Source organism: Melanaphis sacchari, unplaced genomic scaffold (assembly GCF_002803265.2).
Source record: "Melanaphis sacchari strain LSU unplaced genomic scaffold, SCAv2.0 Contig12_pilon_pilon, whole genome shotgun sequence".
Taxonomy (NCBI): domain Eukaryota; kingdom Metazoa; phylum Arthropoda; class Insecta; order Hemiptera; family Aphididae; genus Melanaphis; species Melanaphis sacchari.
The window spans coordinates 2,225,172-2,245,635 of NW_020270527.1; the positions used below are offsets into that span (position 1 = coordinate 2,225,172).

Consider the following 20,464-nt stretch of genomic DNA (forward strand, 5'->3'; position numbering starts at 1 on the left):
ACATAGCAATTAGCAAGTGTGATGTTAACAATTAAATAAAGTAATACTAATAGATATTTTAGATTTACAATTTTGTAATTAAATCATCTTATATTTTAGATTAAGTTAAAATAAAAATTCTTAGATCAGTCAATTAGATAACTACAAATATATTTTATTATTGTCTTTAAACTGCTTTTAGGGCAAGTAATATTTAAATTCGAAAAATCTTTTAAAATACTATAATTATTATTTTAAATAGGTATCATTTAATGTGTTTGTAAGAAAATAAAAATTATTAAGAAAAAATAAATAGGATTATTTTGAAAACTATTCTATTAAAGTGATAGGAAAACTGTTGAAAACTAAATCATTACATTTAATGAAAATTTATAAAATAATTATATTTTAAAATTATGTATTAGAGTATTATCTAATTATACACATTTATAGCACCATTTTAAGACCAAGTAAAACAATATACACAGAAATTGTACGTAATGCTTTTTTGCTGTTATATGTTGATTATTAATTTTTAATGCATCCAATGAGTAACCATATAATTTTCAAGTATTAAATTAATTTACATACGTTGTGAACTTTTTGTGAAAGATATTAATGTATTTTAGTGTTTAAAATCATAAAGTACTTTAGTGTCTACAAAAATACTTTAATACAGAAAGTCAAATTAGTTGTTTAAATTTAACTTTACTAACTGGCCAGTGGTATTTACTGCAATATATTTATTTAGTTCAGAATTGACAAAAAACTTATCAACTGTTAATCTCACACTTGCTAATATTTTACCAGTTTCAACATCGAGTGTAATTATTTGATTATCTTCTTTTATCGTTATCCATGAATTATCTGACGACCAAATCATTGATTGTATATTATTCACATTTGGACCAATTGTGTGACATTTTATAGTTTTTAATGTATAGTCAATAAACTAATAAAGAGTAATATTAAATTATATTTATTTTAAAACATATTAAATAATTATACTTACAACAATATGCTTTTGTCCACCAATAGCAATAAACTTCTTGTCGTTAGATATACTAATGGGTGTGACCTCGTGTTCTAAGAATGGCAATGGATACTGATCAATTAAATTTAAATTTAAATCAAAAGTCAATTGATATATTTTCAAATGATTGCCATTGTCAACCACAGCTAAATGTGATGAATCAAGCATCAAGCTTCCATTTATTTTAATACAATTAATCTCCAATTTTATTATAGATTCATCACATAAATTTAATATCTGTTTAAAAAAAATAATATTTAAATAGTTAAAAAAAAATAGTTCTAATATAAAAATGTTTAAAATCATAACATAAAAAGCTATAAAAATTATCATATTCATACAAAATAATACAAAACATTAAATATATATGAAAATAAAATTAATATAATTACATAAATCCCATGAATATTGTAAAGCAAGATAACTTTATCATGAAACAAAAAACAATTAATGAAATCATGAACAAACACTTCATATCTCTTTTTATTTGACCAGATCTAAAAAAAAAAAAAAATAAATAACAATAATAAATAAGCATTTTACTAAATTTATATAAAAATTTGTTTTACCTCTATTGCTTGATCAATTTTTTTTTCATTTACTTTAATACATTGTTTTAGTAAAAATGCTATGTTCAAAACATTATGATCAAAAGAAGCAAAAATTTGATCTACCATTTGTGAAGTCTTAAATAAATATTCAGCTGTTTGAAATTTCATACAATACACAGATAAATCTTTACATGCAGCTATTATCATTGTTTGATCAACAATTTGATTTGGATGTATTATTGTCAAAGCTAAAACTTGTTCGTCTATCATTGACCATTGATCCAAGCCTTCAAATAGTATCTATACACAAAAAATCAATAAACATATTTATATTATTACAAGGTAAAAATAAATTTTATATTGCATTTGAATTTATAAATAATGTTCCAAAGCTAAAATTGAACCTATAACTATAATAAGTATAATAATCACAATATTATACTACTTTTAGAAAATAAAAAAGTTTGCTTCATACATATTTTCATTTTATATAAAATTTTAAACAGGATTTTACTAATTTAAAAAATAATATTTTAAACAATAATCTATGAAATAATTAGTTATTTTATAATTTATAAAAATAAGTCATTTTTTGAAGCAATTAGTTTAAATCTTAAATACATAGTGTATCACACAAGGTTGCTATTTGAGGTACTGAAAAGTACATATGATATTTGTCTCTATTTTATTGGTATAATAAGCATGTTTCATTCAAACTTTATGATGATACCTGATGCCAGTATAGTCAAAATTAAATTGGTTCATTTAATAAAATAAATTTGTAGTTAACATTTTTAAAGTGTTGGTAGATAATTTTAATAAAACATATTTCTTTGTAGGCATAGTTTTGAATTCAAAAAAGTAGTATCATAACTTTCATAATTGATAAGAAGAATAAGTTTATAAGCAAAGTGAAGTCTTTAAGTATAGGTACTTAGAAATTTTTTTTGTATTCTACATAAAAATGCAAAATGATACTACAACATTTTACTCTCAGATCTAATAGTGCAAAAGTTTAGTTCTTCTAAAAATTTGTAGACCTAATATATTTATTGAATCAAAAAATTAATATTAAGACATTTTTGCTTATCATAAATTGATTAAAATTTGAAATAACTATAACTCATTTTTAATTAACATTAAACCTATCAAAAATGGATAAACTTAAACAAAAATTCTTAAATTCATGTGTAAAAATATAGTTTTCTTGAGATGCATAAATATTTTAGAGCATATTTAACTGAATAATTTCAGTGCTAACTATACTCAACAGATGTACCACTATATTTATATGTAACCTATAGCAAAAAGCACAAATATGTGTTAAAATTGAAATAGTGCCATGATCTTGATGTATAAGTCTCTCACCAATATATTATTTTCTAAATATGATTAACTTAATGAATACACAGGTGTATAAATAATTTTATTTGATATATGATAATCATACTAATAATAACCCATAGTTATTAATCAAATACTCAATAATCCAAATTATTTCAATTAAGGGTTTTAATGAAATTTTTATAATACAAAACAAATTTAATGTACTCTTTAATATACATTTTTATCAAATAATTAAATAAATATTATAGATTTACAATATAAATATGTTATGTAATAAATTAATACCTAGAAAATTCTTACTTTTTTACCAATGCTAATATAGTATAAAATTCTCAAGAACATTACTTTATTTTATTTCAAAATTATATTAAAATCAATTAATTACCTTTAATGTCCCACATTTAGTAACAGCTGCAACTAATACAGAATCATTATCCAGCCATACAGCATCAAAATTTCGTTGAAGTTTATAACAATATAAATTTTGTTCTTCAGAAAATAATTTGTAATTTTGAAGAGATAATATTTCATTTTTACACATATTTTTAATAGTATTATTGGATTGATTTGTAGAAATTGTTTTATGAGCACAAGCATATTGTTTAATATCCTTTAGACACCACAATCTAATAGATTTGTTAGCAGCACTAAGTAACCAAAAACTCTGATCTATTCTAGACCAAAACCAGTCCAAGTTTGATATACCTCTGTAAAATAAAAATTTAAATAAGCTCAATATTAAATAAACCTAATACTGATACTTACTCATTAGAATTGTACAAATCCAAAAAATTGTACCCAGTGAATAAATCACAAACTTTTATTGTACTATTACTTAAACTGAACGCTATGTACCGAGTATGATTATTTGTATTTTCTTCAGAAATAGAAATTAATTTGTATTGCCGATAGCCTATTGGTTTTGGATAGACTAATGGAGGTGCAGTTTTTTTTTCATCTTTCCAGTTAAAGCAATAAATTTGCATAAAAGTTGGTGTCATAACCAGCATTTTATCTTGTCCTATAAACAATGTAAATATTATTATTTTTTTTAATGTATATAAATTGTATATTGTATATGTTAAACAATAGTATTAACCTTCTGAACTAGGTATATGAAAAAATGATAACAATCTTTCTCTAAAGTACAATAATCCAGTACAATGTTCAAAAGGAAATTCACATTCATATATGCCACTAGATATTGAACCAATTGTTGAAAATAGTATTTTATCACATGTCTTAGTTTCCACAAAATAACATTTATTGATGGTATTAGTTTGCATGATTGAATTTTGAATTTCATAATTTCCTTCTTTCAATTTCCAAATCTATTTTTCATAAATAAAATATTACTTTTAAATTAAAATAAAAAATTTATACTTTGAGTTAAACAAATGTAATCAATAAGTTACATTAAGAATAGTAAATACTATTATATTTAAGTATCTTAAGAATAATACTGTTAGTTTAACTAGTTTAAGGACTTTTTTAAACATCATAAAAAACACTCAATTAAAGAAATAAAAAGAAAAACAATTTATAATAGAACTCAAGACTAAGACAATTTTAAAAACTGTAAATTGTACTCTTATAACTAAATTCTAGATTTTTATGTTTAGACAAAAGGTCAATAAAAAAAAATTAAATTAAAATAATATGGTTCCTTTTAATTTTTTTATAAAGGAAGCAAATTTAATTACAAATACCTATTTTAATTTTTAATGAATATTATTGAGTATAATAAAAGTTAACATGGTATAAAAATGTAAAGATGGTATCAAAATTATCATAGGAAACCACAAAAACAATAATTATGTTATTAATTTTTTTAATGATATTTAACGCATGCTGAATTAAATTAAGACTTAAATAACATATAAATCCAAATTTAGCAAAAAATTCAAAATTATTAAGAGTACAAATGCATCATAAATTTTTTTCACAGATTAAGAAAAATAAAAACTATAAAATAATGTTTTACTCTCATTTATACAGAGTAAACTTATTTAAAATATTGTTTTAGACTCTGAGCATAGCTCAGATTTTCTTTACTCAACACTACCTTTTGGAGTATTAAAAATGCATCAAATTTTAAAAAAATGGATGTAGTTTTGTCAAAATTCTTAAAAGTAAATTTTATAACTAAGAAAAATAAACAAAAAATAATAATAAAAAAAAATATGACAATTTTCATTCAAATACTATTTTTAACGAAATTTTGAAATTCTAGTGTTTATAAGATTTAATATTCAGTCATAAAATAATTGTTTTTCTAACAACACTTTTGGATGATTTAAATACTTAGTCCTATTTCAAAAAAAAAATAATAATAATAACAGTAGATGCATGCAATTCTCACCAAAAGTTTATATTATTATTTTTATAAAGTAATAACATTTTTGAAAATGTATAAATTCCTATAGAGTTTTAAGCATAATAGATTTCAATTTTATTTTATAATGGTTGATAAAAACTTATTCGCTGGGTCAAAATTCTTGAAAAATTGATAAAAGATCCTAATAAGATCCCATGTAAGTTAGTCTTATATTATTTGTATAAAAATATGAAAAATAAATCGCACAATTATTTATTATATGAATTTGCAGCTAAAAGTTCATAAGAATCTTTTGTTCTATAAGTCAGTCTTAAAAATATAAAATAAAATTCCTCATAAATAAAACAAATTGAAACCATGAAATCTAAAAAATATATTAAAACAAGTATTTTTAATAGGCATATTAGTTTAAAATTTGGACAAGATTGTTTCTTTAAATGATAAATAACATTATGTCAATTACTTTGTTATAATTTAAAAATATTATTTATGGGAACTTAAAACTTTTACGTATATTATATTATTATGAATTTTATTATATTATGTAATTATTATAGAGCAAGGACTATCATGCATTCCCATATTTTTTCTGGTTTACTTTTTTGTACGCAGAGTAAGAACTAAGAACACAATACATTTCACAGCGTTTGTGACCAAAATCTTAAAGTTTTTAGTGCATATTTTTGCATATTTTGACATTTTTGGGTTTAAAGGACATACTTTTTGATAATAAGAGCATATTTTTAGTTTGTAGTGCATATTTTGAAGGTTTTTCGAAAATCATATTTTTCAGTGAATATTTTTAATGATTAAGAACACAAATTATTATATTTAACTGTTTCTATATTCTCATTAAGACGCAAGAGACTCATTTTATCATAGTGGTGAATCTGTAGATTAGATAACAATAAAGTGATATCAAATTTAGTAAAAACTTAAAGAGAGATATTAACAAATTATTAAAATTAAATATTTAAAGAAAAAATATAATATTTAGAGCTATAAATTTTAGTGTATTTATTTTTTTAAGAGCATATTTAACTGCATATTTAAAATTTTTTGATGCATAAGTGCATATTTTTAAATGAATATTTGATGATTTTTTAATGCATAAAAGTCCTTGCTCTAGTAATCAAATTCTATCAACTTACTAAAATAAACATAATATAAGTAAAATAAATGACTTTAAAAGTTTTACCAAAAATACATCACTTGTTAATATAAGCTAACAGACGGCTTTTAGCAACATTTTTTGTATACAATAATTACAATAATGTATTATTAAATTTAAATTTAACACATCTATAATAAAGAACTAGTGTACAGCAAGGCGATACATTCATTTGCCAAACTTTCTTCTTTTTTAAGATATAAAATAACAATTTTAAAATTAAAATAAAGGTAATATTTTTAATTATATTAAAGTAATATTTGATCTATAAATTACCTTTAAAGTTTTATCAGTAGAGGAAGAAACAATTAATTTATCATTTGGAGAAAATTGTGCAAAAATAACAGGTGAATCATGTTTCAACACAAAAATACAATCAGTATTTGTATTATCAGTAGGTATTTTAAAATTTTGACCAAAAACATTTTGCCAGTGTTCTTGCCTAGTTTCAGGTGATGGAGTACGTGTTTGGGAATCTTGAAAAAAAAAATCAATTAATTAACAGTATTGTTATAAATAAATTAAAATAATGTATACTTTCAGATTCAGGGAAACTGTTCATATTCCAAATACGTATTGTTGAATCATCAGATGTTGACAAAAATAAACTTTTTAAATTATTTTTAACCAAATGAGTAACTCTTTTGGTATGACCATTGTAAGTATATAAACATCTATCAGAGATAATATTCCATAGCTGTGACATTATAATTAAGTAGCAAAAAATATTATTTTAAATTTTTTTATCTACCATGATTATATAGAATTAAAATATTTACTTACTTTTATACTTCCACTATTAGTAGCAATCAAAGCTTCATCATGTTGATTTCCAAAAATAACTGTCTCAATTTTATCTCTGATAATAGATATATGAGGTTCTGGATGACAATTTTGAGAAGGACGAATACTAAAAGTAACTTTTATTAGTAAAAATTTTGTTTAGCACGTAAAAATAAAATTTTAACTCACTCATAGTAAAAATATAATTTCCTACTAGCTTTTGCAAGTTTATATGATTCTTTGTATATAAAAGATGTTTCTGGTTCCTGAAGGCCAAGTTGAACAATATCACACTTAGTTTTATATAAATTAGGTCCATAGCGTTTAACAAAATTTTCAATTTCTTTAACATATTCTTCATGAATACTCTAAAAATATTTATTTTTTCAAACAGTAAATTAAAAAATAAATAAAAATAATATTTATTAATTAAATTATTTTTATTATTAAAAATATTACCTTTACGACAATATATATTTTGTATTTTTTCAAATCTGCTAATAAATCAGCAGGACCAGTTGCACATATTTTTGATTCAATAAATCTTAAATTTAAAAACCACTTAGGAAATTCTTCTAGCATATCAGCATTTTTAAGATGATATCCAAAATATAAAAATATATAATTATCATTTTTTGGAAGATTTGCAAAATTTCCTTTGCAATAATCTCTATAACGATCAATACATTTTTTATGTAATTCCTAAATTCAAACAACACAATTAGTTAAATAAAAATTAAATTACTTCCCTTAATTTTGAGGTATACCTTATATTCTTGATGATTCATCATTCTTTTTAAATTATTTAAAAGTAAATCATGTATTGAATAAACATAACTATTTAAAGGTTGATTCCAAATCCTAACTACTAAACTCTTTCGCATTAATTCTGACATAATATCTGTAACTTCAGTTATTTTTATACCCCACAGTATGGATAAAACCTAGAATGTAAATATTTAAATACAATATATTCTTATGCATGAAATCTTACTAAATTCTATAATACTTCTGGTTTAATATTTAAATCATCTACAAATAGAGAAAAATCTCGATAATTCTGTTGAAGATCACTTGATAAACTCTTTATACACATTTCTATTGCTTTTTCAAGACTTTTCAACTGATTTTGACTGTAAGACGAATATCTATAAAAATAAACAATGTAAACACTTATGGTATTAACTAAAACAAATTTTAAATTAATTAAAAATGTAATATTTAATTTCCTAAGTAAAATCATACTTATTATTTTATAAAATTGATAACCATTGTATAAGTATTACTTCTTGTTAAGTAATAAAAAAAAAAATTTAAAAATCAATCACTCCAAAATAACTAAACTATCATCATTCTAGAACTAAAATTATTCTACTTTGGAATAATATTGTAGTTTCAAACACAAAATTAATGTTCATGAATCATATATAAATACAATTTTTAATTTAATTTTTTAAATTTAACTATAGATAATCAATTTGCTTCCTCCTTAAAAAGAAAAAATTGGTTTCTGTATTCTGTTCTATGAGAAAACATGCTGATTTTGTGCATAAAATTTATTATCATAACATTTGTAACCCTTCTTAGCTGCTAATAATGACCAACTAGTTTCTTTCATAATCCAACAAGTTGTTTACTTGTGGAACAGGGAAGAAAAATGTACTTTTAAACATTAACAAAAATTGAGTGCATCCCTAATTTTAACTGTCATAAATTAAAAGTAGGCTAAGTATATAAAATCTAATTAAAATATTTAAAATAATATTTACTTAAAAAGTTTATTAGTTTTATCTGATAACTTGTTCAAATAAAATTCCCATCGGTCAGTATTATTAATGGCTTCTTCTCTATGCATTTCAAGTTGTGAAGCAATAAGTGAAATTGTTAGTGGAAATCCTAAATAAATTAATATATTTAATTTAAATCAAAAAAAATAATATATACATAATAATAATAATAATAAAAAATTATAATACCTTTGCATATACTATGAAGTTTTGACGCATGTGATGGTAAAGACTTAAAATTGACATTTAAACATTTTGAAAATAAACTTAAGGTCTCCTTTTCCTCAAATCCTTCATTGACTTTCAAATATTTTATTCGAGTATCTATTATACCATCCATAATACTAATATCATTTGTTGTTATTAATATTTTACACCCGATATCCAAGAATTTTACTATTTCATTACTGCATACGTCATCCAAAATTAATAAACCAGCCAATTGTTTTTGTTTCCATCTACATTGATATAAAAAGAAACAAATTAATATACATAATTTGTAATCATACAATTGAATAAAGCTATAATGTTAACATATTTAAATTAGTTAATAATATTTTTTCAATAACGATAAAAACTTAGTACATTAATACATTATATATTTTGTACAAAAAAAGTTAATCTAAATTCTAAAGAAACAATTATCAGTACTACTGATTTTAAATATATAATTTATTGATTAATATACTTTACTTACAAATGTTGAATTTTTTTTCTTGTATCCTCATAATTTATAATTAGGGGAGGTGTTATAAGCTGTTCTTGGTTATTTAACCTATTTAATATTTCAGTTTGAATACATTCAGCATGTGATGAATTTTCTCGTCCAACATTTATCCATTGCACAAATCCCTGTAAATGAAACAAATACAAATAATCTAAATCTATTCATAATATAAAATAAAGTCGCTTTCCACAGTCTGTCTGCTTAGATCTTTAAAACTACACAACGGAATTTTATGTGGTTTTTTTAAAATTAATTAAGTGATTCAAGAGGAAGATTTATATGTATGTAGCATGCATAATCTAATAAAGAAACACCAATATTTTTTAATAAATGTACACTTAAGTATAAATATATAATTTTTTTTTTTTTACCAACCACGATAGTATCTAGGATTTCTTAGCAATCTGAACAAAATCAATAAAGACATTTAGAAGCACGTTAATTCATTGTTAACACACTCAGAGCAAATAACAACAATTCCAACAAGTACATCGAGCATTTGCATCCAATTCATTTTTTATCTAGCATACAAATATGGGCTTGATATTAAATACAACGCTCATTAAAAAGTGGAGATTGGTGCTATGGACAAGGAATGTCCGCATTTTCAAACGCTTAAATTTAAAAATGAGCCAGCCAGTATGTGTTGTGCATCTGAAAAAGTGCAACTACCGAAAATTGAAACACCACCTGAACCATTGAACGGTTTACTTATCCGTAAAGATCCAAATTCTAACCTGTACCTGATGTCAATTCGAACATTCAATTTCTGTTTCCAAATGACATCGTTCAGAGAAACCAAAATAGTTAGGTTAAAAAAATAATGCTCCAAATGGTCAACAATTTAATTCAACATTAAAAATCAAAGACCAAGTTTATTACAGAAATAATTTATATGGTAGAACAACTTTTGCCGAGTCAGCTAGTTAATGTATAACAAAAAATAATTGTTATTCTTACTTAAAATACATTTCATGATATTTTATTAAATATTTATTCAAATTAAGTATTACTCTTAAAAATTATTTGCATCGATGTTCAGTAAATGCTAAAAAAATTGTATTACTTAATAAAATAATCAAAAAAAATAAATAAATAAATGTATAACATAATTAATTTCATGAAAAATTATAGTAAAATATGCAGATAATCAGATTTAATTAATTTATGCCCAAAACCAAGTGATTTTCAAACTAAGATCTATGTAGCTTTAGAGCTCTGAAAATGATCTAAGAACACTGCAGACACGTTTAAATTGAATCAAGTTCAACTTTTCAAATTTTATTTGAATAGGTTTAAAATCAACATTTTTAGCAACCAATGGGCTTCATTAGAGAACCAAAATTTTAATCTATTATGTAATTATTATTTTTTTTATAAAGGAAAGAACTTAAATCAATTTATAAACAAGTATTAATTAAATTTTCTTGCAATTATTTTAATACTTTTATTATAATAAATTTTTTTATAAGACTTTATAACAAGTAACTATAATTTACAATTTACTATTAAACAAATAAATTAATAATATTTCTTATATATCTACCTGTAAATATTGTATTGTAATGAAAGGATCATTTAATACTTCAACAATTAGACTAGATTTTCCACAGCCAGTCATACCGTTTACAATAATAAAATTATTTGCTTCCAACTCTGTTAATAGTTTTTTTAATGTTTTTACCTAATACAAAAAAATCATACATCAAATATATATTTAACTAAATATATCTAGTTTATACACTTTACATACATGCTTAACTCGTGATACATGTCTTGAAGATAATTGAGGTACTTCACCAGCAGTCAAAATGTCCTGCATTTCTTTAGAAAACATGCAATTATATTTATTTGTAATGGAATCTTGTAAGAGACTAGCTATCCATGAATAATGTATTGACAAATAGTTTAGGAACTGATTTATACCATTCTGACCTTTGGATGGCAATAATTCAAGCAAACGACCTGCTTGTTCCTTACAGTTTTTCTATAACCGACAAACAAAATATTATTTTATTTATTACAATAAATTGTCAAACAGCAGTTTCAAAGAGGTAAAAATATAATACATAATATAAGCTAACAATATAGTTATCAATATCATACAAATTTAAAATTACAAAAATCAAGATATATATTAGTATAATACATACTAAACATGTGGTGGAGTAAATAGTTATAACTTATAGCAGTACAAGATGGTGTGACTGGACTACTGGAGATAGTGAAAAGAACCAAGTTAAAGACTGAATAACAAAGAATTCTAAAGAAGACTCTTATGAGATGTTCTGGAGTATCCAGAGACCCATTCATAAGGGAATTAATGAACTATTAGTCAACTTTAAGTTCAGATGTGAAAAATTTCAGGGATAAGTGAATAATTATGGTGGGTGACTGCGGTATTGAGAATGAAAGAAGCATAAGTAAAGAATCTATTTTTAATATGTTAAGTTAGTCTTTTACAAAAAAAAAAAAGATGCTAAATAATAATATCATACTCGAGAACATGTCTGATAAGTAAAAAGTATAAATTATGAAAACAATGAACTGATTTAAAATGTTGAAGTTATGTTTAATGAATCCCAGAACTTACAACACTATACCTAATTAAACTTGATAATCAAAGGAAAAAGAGGACCAATATTCCTAGATCTATAACAATGGAAACATATTGCATAAGACTTTTATCTTCTTCACCAGCGTTTCTCAATCTATAGTACGCGTACCACTAATGGTACACAGAAAGCTCAAAGGTGGTACGTGAATGAAAAATAAATATTTATCATAAAATAAAATATTATTATTATATACATAAAATATTATTTCGTTTATTTTATTACTAAACCAAATAGCTGATTTTACTCACATTAAAGATAAAAATTTAGATAAACGATAATCTCTATAATGTTGTAATGCTTGGTCGATTTATGTTTTATCAAGTTATACATACTTAATTTTACTTTTGTTTAATAAATGTTAATATTCTATACATTTTTTTAAAAGCAAAATGAAAAAATAGAATTTTCTAAATTAAATGGTACGTGAAAATTTTTAAAATGTGTAGGTAGTACTCGGATGTTAAAAGATTGAGAATCTCTGTTCTTTACAGTGTTATGGTTTACAGAAGCATATGAACCATCCAAAAAAATTATACAAAAAATTATTAGATTCCTAAAATAAATTATAATTGGATATTATGCATATATAATCTATAGTAAAAAGAAGTGTTTGCAGTTTTTCATTTAATATTTTATACATTTTTTGTGTACCACCTTTTGTGAATCTAACAAGCCGCAAAGGCTTTTTCAAATAGACAGAAATAAATTTGGTTAATAAACAGAATAAAAGAGGACTATGCCGCAAAGAACTTCATATGAAACTAGATTCAAACAGGTATTATTTAGTTTAACTAATTATTATTGGTCCTTGAAATAAAAAATGAGCTAAAATAAAAGTAGATTCTAAACTAAGTTCTCTAGAAAAAAAGTTGTAGTCTATAGAATCAAAGGTTTTGAAAAAAAATGATCATAATGATATTGATTTGAAAACAGTCTATACTACACTCAGAAATATAAGAAATAATAGATATAATACTTGTAATGATAGATTTACCGTAACAGAATTCCTGCTTATCAGGGATAAATAAATAATTTAGACAGTGTTTAATACAGTTTTAATTGATTTAAACTTTTGTAGTTGAACTTAGACAAATGTTTGAATTTTTTTTTTTTTTTTTGTGATGATAAGTTTCTATAAAATAGAGTTTTATAAAATATTTAACAAAGAAATTAACTACTTTCTGAAGGATGAAATGGTACAAATTATTCAATACAGAAAAAAAGAAGGTTATTGAAAACTGAAAAAACTGTTAGGATCCAACATTAATCAACCCTATTAAAATCAAGACAAGTTTAGATTGTACATAAATATTTAACGAGAAGAGAAGGAGGAGAGGTACAAAAGAGGATGTGTGTCCTATTTTAATATTGATGAATAGCTTGACTTACGGAGAGATTTTAATTTTAGTTAAAACTAAATCAATTAGACTCCCAAATTGTGTTTGTAACAGAATTACAATGGAAAAAATTTCAAAAATGAGTCGTTATACGACACTACTACAGAATTAGTATGATAAATTTGTAATACAATAGCATTACATAACTAAAAAACTTTCTTACCACAGATTTAATATCGCAAAATTCACTTTCTGTTAACACTTGTTTTTTAAGTAAGGCCTCGATCACATCTCCTTGAATGTCTTGAACAATTCTGCCATGATATTTTTTCAACATGGTACATGGAATACTTTGATTGTCAACGACTTCCATTTTTACTAATTTAATTAGTAGTTACAAAAATTCAGTCTTAGAATGTGGAGCTACAACTTTATTACAGATAGGTACCCAATCGAGTATTAACATTTATCAAATCTGACAATAAACACAAATATTACAAGATAAACATCTTTAATTAATATTAAATTATGTGATGAGTTGAGACTAGATTAAACATGCTTAATTGTTAAAAAAAAAGACATGACTTTTAGAATAGTTGTTGTCTTGTACTGAAAATTGAAATGATTTATTGTTTAGTGTTTACCACTTTACTATATTCCAGCATAGTCATAGATAAGCGTAATACCATATTATCATATTCTTATCTATGCATTTACCTTATCTACGAAGTTCCAGTCCCATCACGGTTTTACTTTTAAGTTTAAACCCTAATAATTCAATACACCTTATACCTTAAGATCATAAATCATCATAGTACCATGAAAAAATATTATTTTATTATTTCATCATACTTAGAACAAAATCGTCTGTTAATAATATTAATGGTAAATATATATAGGTATATAGATACCACCGTAGAATAAAATTAGAAATAACCAAAGCGGATCTATAAATCCATAAAATCCTCCTTGATAATGATATAATTAATATAGCCGTTAAGCCGCTTCCATGAACACAAACATCATGGACCATGGTGACATGGTGTTCATGGCCGTATGCCCGTACCTATAACTGTTGTGTCTACACACTAAAACTAAACCATAAACATAATATTAAAATGCTTATAATATTATAAACTCTATAGCAGGGATGGCAAATCTGTGATACCCGTATCGGCCGTATCTGACATGGCACACAAAAAATTTTTTTCTTATTTATATTCTTTTACATATTTATATGTCGTGTATAATATTACTCATTTATAATATTTTTAAAATTTAATGGCACGCAAGAAATAAAACAAATCATACTATTTTTGGCACATCGCGTTAGAAAAAAATGCCATCCCTACTGTACAGAGTATGCAGTCTACACTTAGTTGTGATGAAAACCACGGATCACGGTCGATCTGTAAACTTCATACTCTTCATTGACGGTATGAAGTTTGAATAAGCTATTTTCAAAAACACCACAGAATAACGTACTTCCACAATAGCTTACAACTGTGAACCTTGATAGTAATTACTAATTAACAACACAGAATAAAATATAGCTATTATTCTAAGATTTCTATACCTACTTAACTACTTAAGAATTAAGAGCAGTATAGGTCTGTACTCTCAACTCTGTACTCGAGACAGTATAATTGTCTGTGATATTATTATAGTAATGTATTCATGTACTAATTCTACCTACCTAATAAAATTTAATACACCTATTGAAAATGCAGTCACAATATTTTTTATAAAACCTCAAAGAACTTTGACAAAATAGTAAAAAAGTTAAAATAATTTTGTAGTAAGAAATTCATTTAACAAAGTTGATCGTAATTCGACAAAATTTTTGATAAACACCTAAAGTTTAAATTTTGACAGAATCAGACGCTAAAATAAAAAATAAAAATTTTATTTTTTATTTTTATTTTTGTTGTAATTAAAAAAAATAAATAATTTGTGGGTACTTGAAACTTTTAACATACTGCGTAGGTATACTTATGTAGTATTATTATTATATTTTATACATGCCATAAAATTTTAAGACATTTAAATTAATTTTATAGATACCATTACATATTTAATATTTATAGCTTATGCCGTATTAGTGTATAACTAAAATCAAAATAAATATCTATATAATTATTAACAATATATATTAATATGATAGGTGACTAGCAAAAGATTGTTTCTGCTTAGAATCATTTTAAGTATAGGTACTTAGTATAGTATAGATACAATGTCTTACCTTTTGGCTCTTATCATTGAATTTAAGTTTAAAACTTCCATTACAATGACTTGTTTGATGATGACGTACGTTCAACTACTAATATACAGAAAAATAGGTACCTGCGTAATCAATTACCTACTTCCCCCTTTTTTAAGTTGTAATGATATGCTCACATATCATTGTTTATTACATATACATAAAATTCAATTAAATAAATTAACGGTCAAGTTGTCGCACGCAGATTAAACCCTACAAACATCCTTTTGCCACTGACGAAAGAAAACAACTTATATGATCACAAAGGAATTGACACATGAGTTGTGACAATATCTCGAAAAGCGTGTGAACCAATTTTGTTAGCCAGCGGAGGCGGGCCATGGTACAATGAAGCTCTCTGTCGTATAGAAGAAAGACTATTTCTTCGAAAAAACGCTGAGTCCTTTTTTTATGATGGCATGGCCTGCGACTCTGGCTGGCTCGACCAGGTCTTCTCCCGGCAGTGCACGAGCACCAGCCAAGCCACGAGTGCACGAGCACCAGCCAAGTCACGAGTGCATGAGCACCGGCCAAACTATCGAGTGCATGAGCACCGACAAAAATTACGAGTGCTGGCGCACCAGACAAGCGAGCAGGAGCTTTTTCCCAAAACCACCATACGACATACACACAAGACTGCGAGCGACAACTGGACTTCTTTCTTTTTCTAATTCAAATCAGTGTTGTTTTTCTTATTTAAACATAAGTTTTCCTTAAATCGTATCGTAACTTGTGTCACCTTATACCTTTCTCCGAAGAACGTATTATAAGTATTCACTGCGGCGAATCAGGTAAGGTGCATGTCTAAAATACTAATTGTTAGTACAGGTTATGTTACTATCTAATTTGTGTAATCGTGTATTTGATCACATTCTTGAATCACGATCTCGAGAACCCTCCGAAGAACGGGAGGAAGGTAATAACACGATAACAAGTATACTCGATATTCATTAATACCGGACTTACATACAAGGCTTGTGTCCCTTGTGTCAGTCCGGCCACATCATACTTATAACTTTCATCGCACCATTTTAATATTTTTATATTTATACGTTAGCTTCACCTTTATTGTGTTATTACAAAGTTGTGATCATAACAGCTAGTTTAGTTATTTAAATTTTACAGTTTTATCAGTTAATAATATATTCATAATATATACGCATACCTCGTATAGGTACCTAATATTATAATTTTCAATGATTCAAACGAAATATTTTATAATTATTTGCAATTTTTAATTTTTATAAGGTAGGTAGATAGTTAACAGATATTTGATGGATATTGGATGATAGGTATTAAAAAATATCTTGATAGGTAATTAATGACTTAACTGAAGTTGTTCATCAGTAAATTCATTAATCAAAATATTTTTAAATTACTAACTACCTACAAATGTTTATCCTGCATTTAAAAAGTATCTTATTTAGCATTTATGTGTATTATTTTATAAAATATAATACATTTTTTTACCATCGAATAATTTAAATCCATGGATAAAAATCAATTTTCATGATTTTTTTTTTGGATTATAATAAATATATAATAAATGAAAACAATTAATTTAAAAAAATGGCATTTTAAAGTACAAACTACGAATTAAAATTTATCTTAATTAGTTTTTGAGCGAAGAGAAATCACCTACCACCTACCTACATTTTTCATTAATTTATGTACTTAATATATATAATAAGAATTTTACTATTGTCACTTACCCACATGAAAAAAAAGTACACATTGATTTTTTAGCATTACTTCGATGTTAATGATTATTTTAAAATGATTATATTCCCTTAGATGTGAAAGTATGGGTATCTAAAGTCACTTTATGCCCAGGGGTAGATCAAGGATTTTTTTTTGGGAAGATACCAAAATTTTTCATATTATAATTTTGTGAATACAATATTTAAGATTTGAAGTAAGAGTAAATACATTTAAAATATATTTTAATAAAATATGTTATAACTTACAAGAAATGAACTTATACTAAAATACCAATTTTATCTATTTAATTTTGAATTACTTTATTAATGTAGACATTTTGACTCGTTTTGGATAGGATTTTGGAGATATAAAACGATGATAAAACACTTCCAAAAAGTCTTAAAATAGTTTATAAATGTATTAGCTAATAGCTAGTAATTAAATTACTATAATATGTACGTACAATAGGTATCTCTTTGAAACATAACCAGCTTATTATATCGGATTATTAACAATAAAAATGAATAATGATACCAATTAATTTAGTTTAATATTAAATACTTTTTTTTCTATATCGACTAGGTTCCTGGATTTCGGAACTGGCAGCTTATTCACTCCACCCAGTGTTATTTTTTTAACTTCAACTTTTTGTTAAAAATGTGACAAATGCTCCTACCGCAATGATATACCTATATATAAATGCATCGAATATCTAAAATGATAACCGAATTTTTCGTTTGCAAATAATATAGGTAAGTACCTATGTTTATTTATTAATTTGACGTAGGTATTCTCAGTTTTAATTTATTTAAAAATTTTGAATTGATTGATAAAAAATCTAACAGAAAATACCATTCATAAGTCGTTTCAAAATTAGATAAATAAAAATAGAATGTAAAATATAATATTAATAATTTTAAATTCCCTAGGTATTGATGAGTTATTATGAATAACTATTATGGCTATACAGTCATTCCAGGACATCGAAGTTAACAAAAATTATAGTTATAATTACTATTTATACAATTATAAATTTATAAAAAAAGAAACAAATAAATAAAAAATTAAGGAACAACGTAAAATTTTTTACAAATAAATTTTGTTTTTTTGAGTTACATTAAAAATAAATAATCGTAAATAGGTACTTGAAATTATTACCTAACATTGATAATATATTATTTTTTATTTACGATAAAATTATCAAAATATTTCAATTATTTTTAAACTATTTATAGACATAAAATATTTTCAGATTGGAAATTATTTGATGGATAGAAATGATTAAAAAAATTTAACACAAATATCTCTATAAGTGGTTAATTTCTCAATTAAGAAATACCGAAAATCTATAGTCACAATATTTTTTTTAATAAGCGTTTGAATTTAGACAAAATTCATAGAAATTCTATCTATGTCAAATAAAAATTATTGGTTTAGTCAAAAATATTGAAAATGTAATACAAAACTTATTCTTATTTTTGTATAAAAATACTAAAATGACAGGCACATTTTTTTCTACATGCATTTAAATAAGTTTCGTTAAAATTGTAAAAACTTAAAAACTATTTTATAGTTTAAAATTTATAAAAATTTTTCGTTTAATGTCTAAGTCTTAAAAAATTAATACCAAGTTACTTATAAATAGTTCATACTAAAACCATAAAATCTAATTAATATACAAAGTCAAATTTTTATAGGCATTTTAATTCAGAAATTTGGACGAAATAACCATTTTAAATAACATTATGTGATTATGTCGATTATTTTGTTTCAATTTAAATATATAGTTCATGGGAACTTAACATTTCTACATATATTATCATGAATATTATTATATGTAATAAAATAATATCAACCTACTATAACAGATCCCAAAAGTAAAATAAATGACTTTAAAAATTACATCAAAAACATATATCGCTTAGTGATATAGGCAGATAAGCCGTTTTCGTTCAGAAACATTTCTTACATCAAATATAATATATTGATGTATCATCGAATTCAAATTTAACACATCTACAATACCAATCCACTCGATTCCTTAAGTATAGCAGAGCGATATTCACTTACCTTCTTATGGTTTGAAGATACTTTTCTGTCACGCCTAATAAAAAAATGAGTTCAAACTATTTAAAGGGTTTACCGTATCAAAAAAAAAAAAAATAATTTTTTTAAATTCTGAACTGAATAAAAATATTATTAAAAATGTGTAATTACGATAGCACAAATAAATTTGAAAATTGTTAAGTATTTTATTCTTTTACAACACTTAAAGGATTTTGAAATTAAACAAGGAACACTCTAATTTATGCCACTGCAACTAGGTACTGGCTAAACAATAATTAATTATTACTAATTGTCACACAAAATCTACATTTATGTTGCTGTTTTTTAAGTTAAAAAATTAATGCCTATTATACTTCTTTTATTTTGAATAGGTTTAAAAGTATTTTTTGTGAAACACATTAAAATAATAGCAGTTAGAAACAACTTCATTAATACATAAATTAACTTTTAATTTTATTTTAAAAAATAATATTGCTTTCTTGGTTAAAACATGAGGTCATCATATTCAAACCCAGGAAAATATACTTCTTATACAGTTTACTTAAAATAAATATTAACAATTTTATGTAATCAACAGTCTCTTACTCCACGATACTAAGGTATTTGCAAATACATGATTTTATTGGGGGGGGGGGGGGATTTTTTTCAGAGAGTTTTATCTGAAAAATAAAATTAGATTCGAATTGCTACGATTGGAAAATCTATTATAAATAGTTACATGCAGCAATATATTTTTGTTTTTTTAGAAAACGGGAGTAGGATCAA

At 24.1% G+C, this 20,464-nt stretch overlaps 1 protein-coding gene across 1 annotated transcript; it reads right to left on the minus strand.

Moving 5' to 3' along the window:
• Positions 1 to 437: 437 nt before the first annotated feature.
• Positions 438 to 14,290, minus strand: LOC112591173 (apoptotic protease-activating factor 1-like). Its single transcript, XM_025334893.1, has 20 exons — positions 13,895 to 14,290; positions 11,470 to 11,703; positions 11,263 to 11,400; positions 9,687 to 9,841; positions 9,179 to 9,447; positions 8,972 to 9,098; positions 8,212 to 8,350; positions 7,970 to 8,146; positions 7,662 to 7,904; positions 7,392 to 7,570; positions 7,203 to 7,329; positions 6,957 to 7,116; positions 6,696 to 6,895; positions 4,010 to 4,241; positions 3,676 to 3,931; positions 3,296 to 3,617; positions 1,582 to 1,863; positions 1,405 to 1,509; positions 992 to 1,249; positions 438 to 931 (listed from the first exon to the last, which is right to left on the minus strand). Exons 1-20 carry the CDS (start codon positions 14,042 to 14,044, stop codon positions 668 to 670), a joined length of 4,017 nt encoding a protein of 1,338 aa, XP_025190678.1. The 5' UTR covers positions 14,045 to 14,290; the 3' UTR covers positions 438 to 667.
• Between the last annotated feature and the right edge of the window lie 6,174 nt (positions 14,291 to 20,464).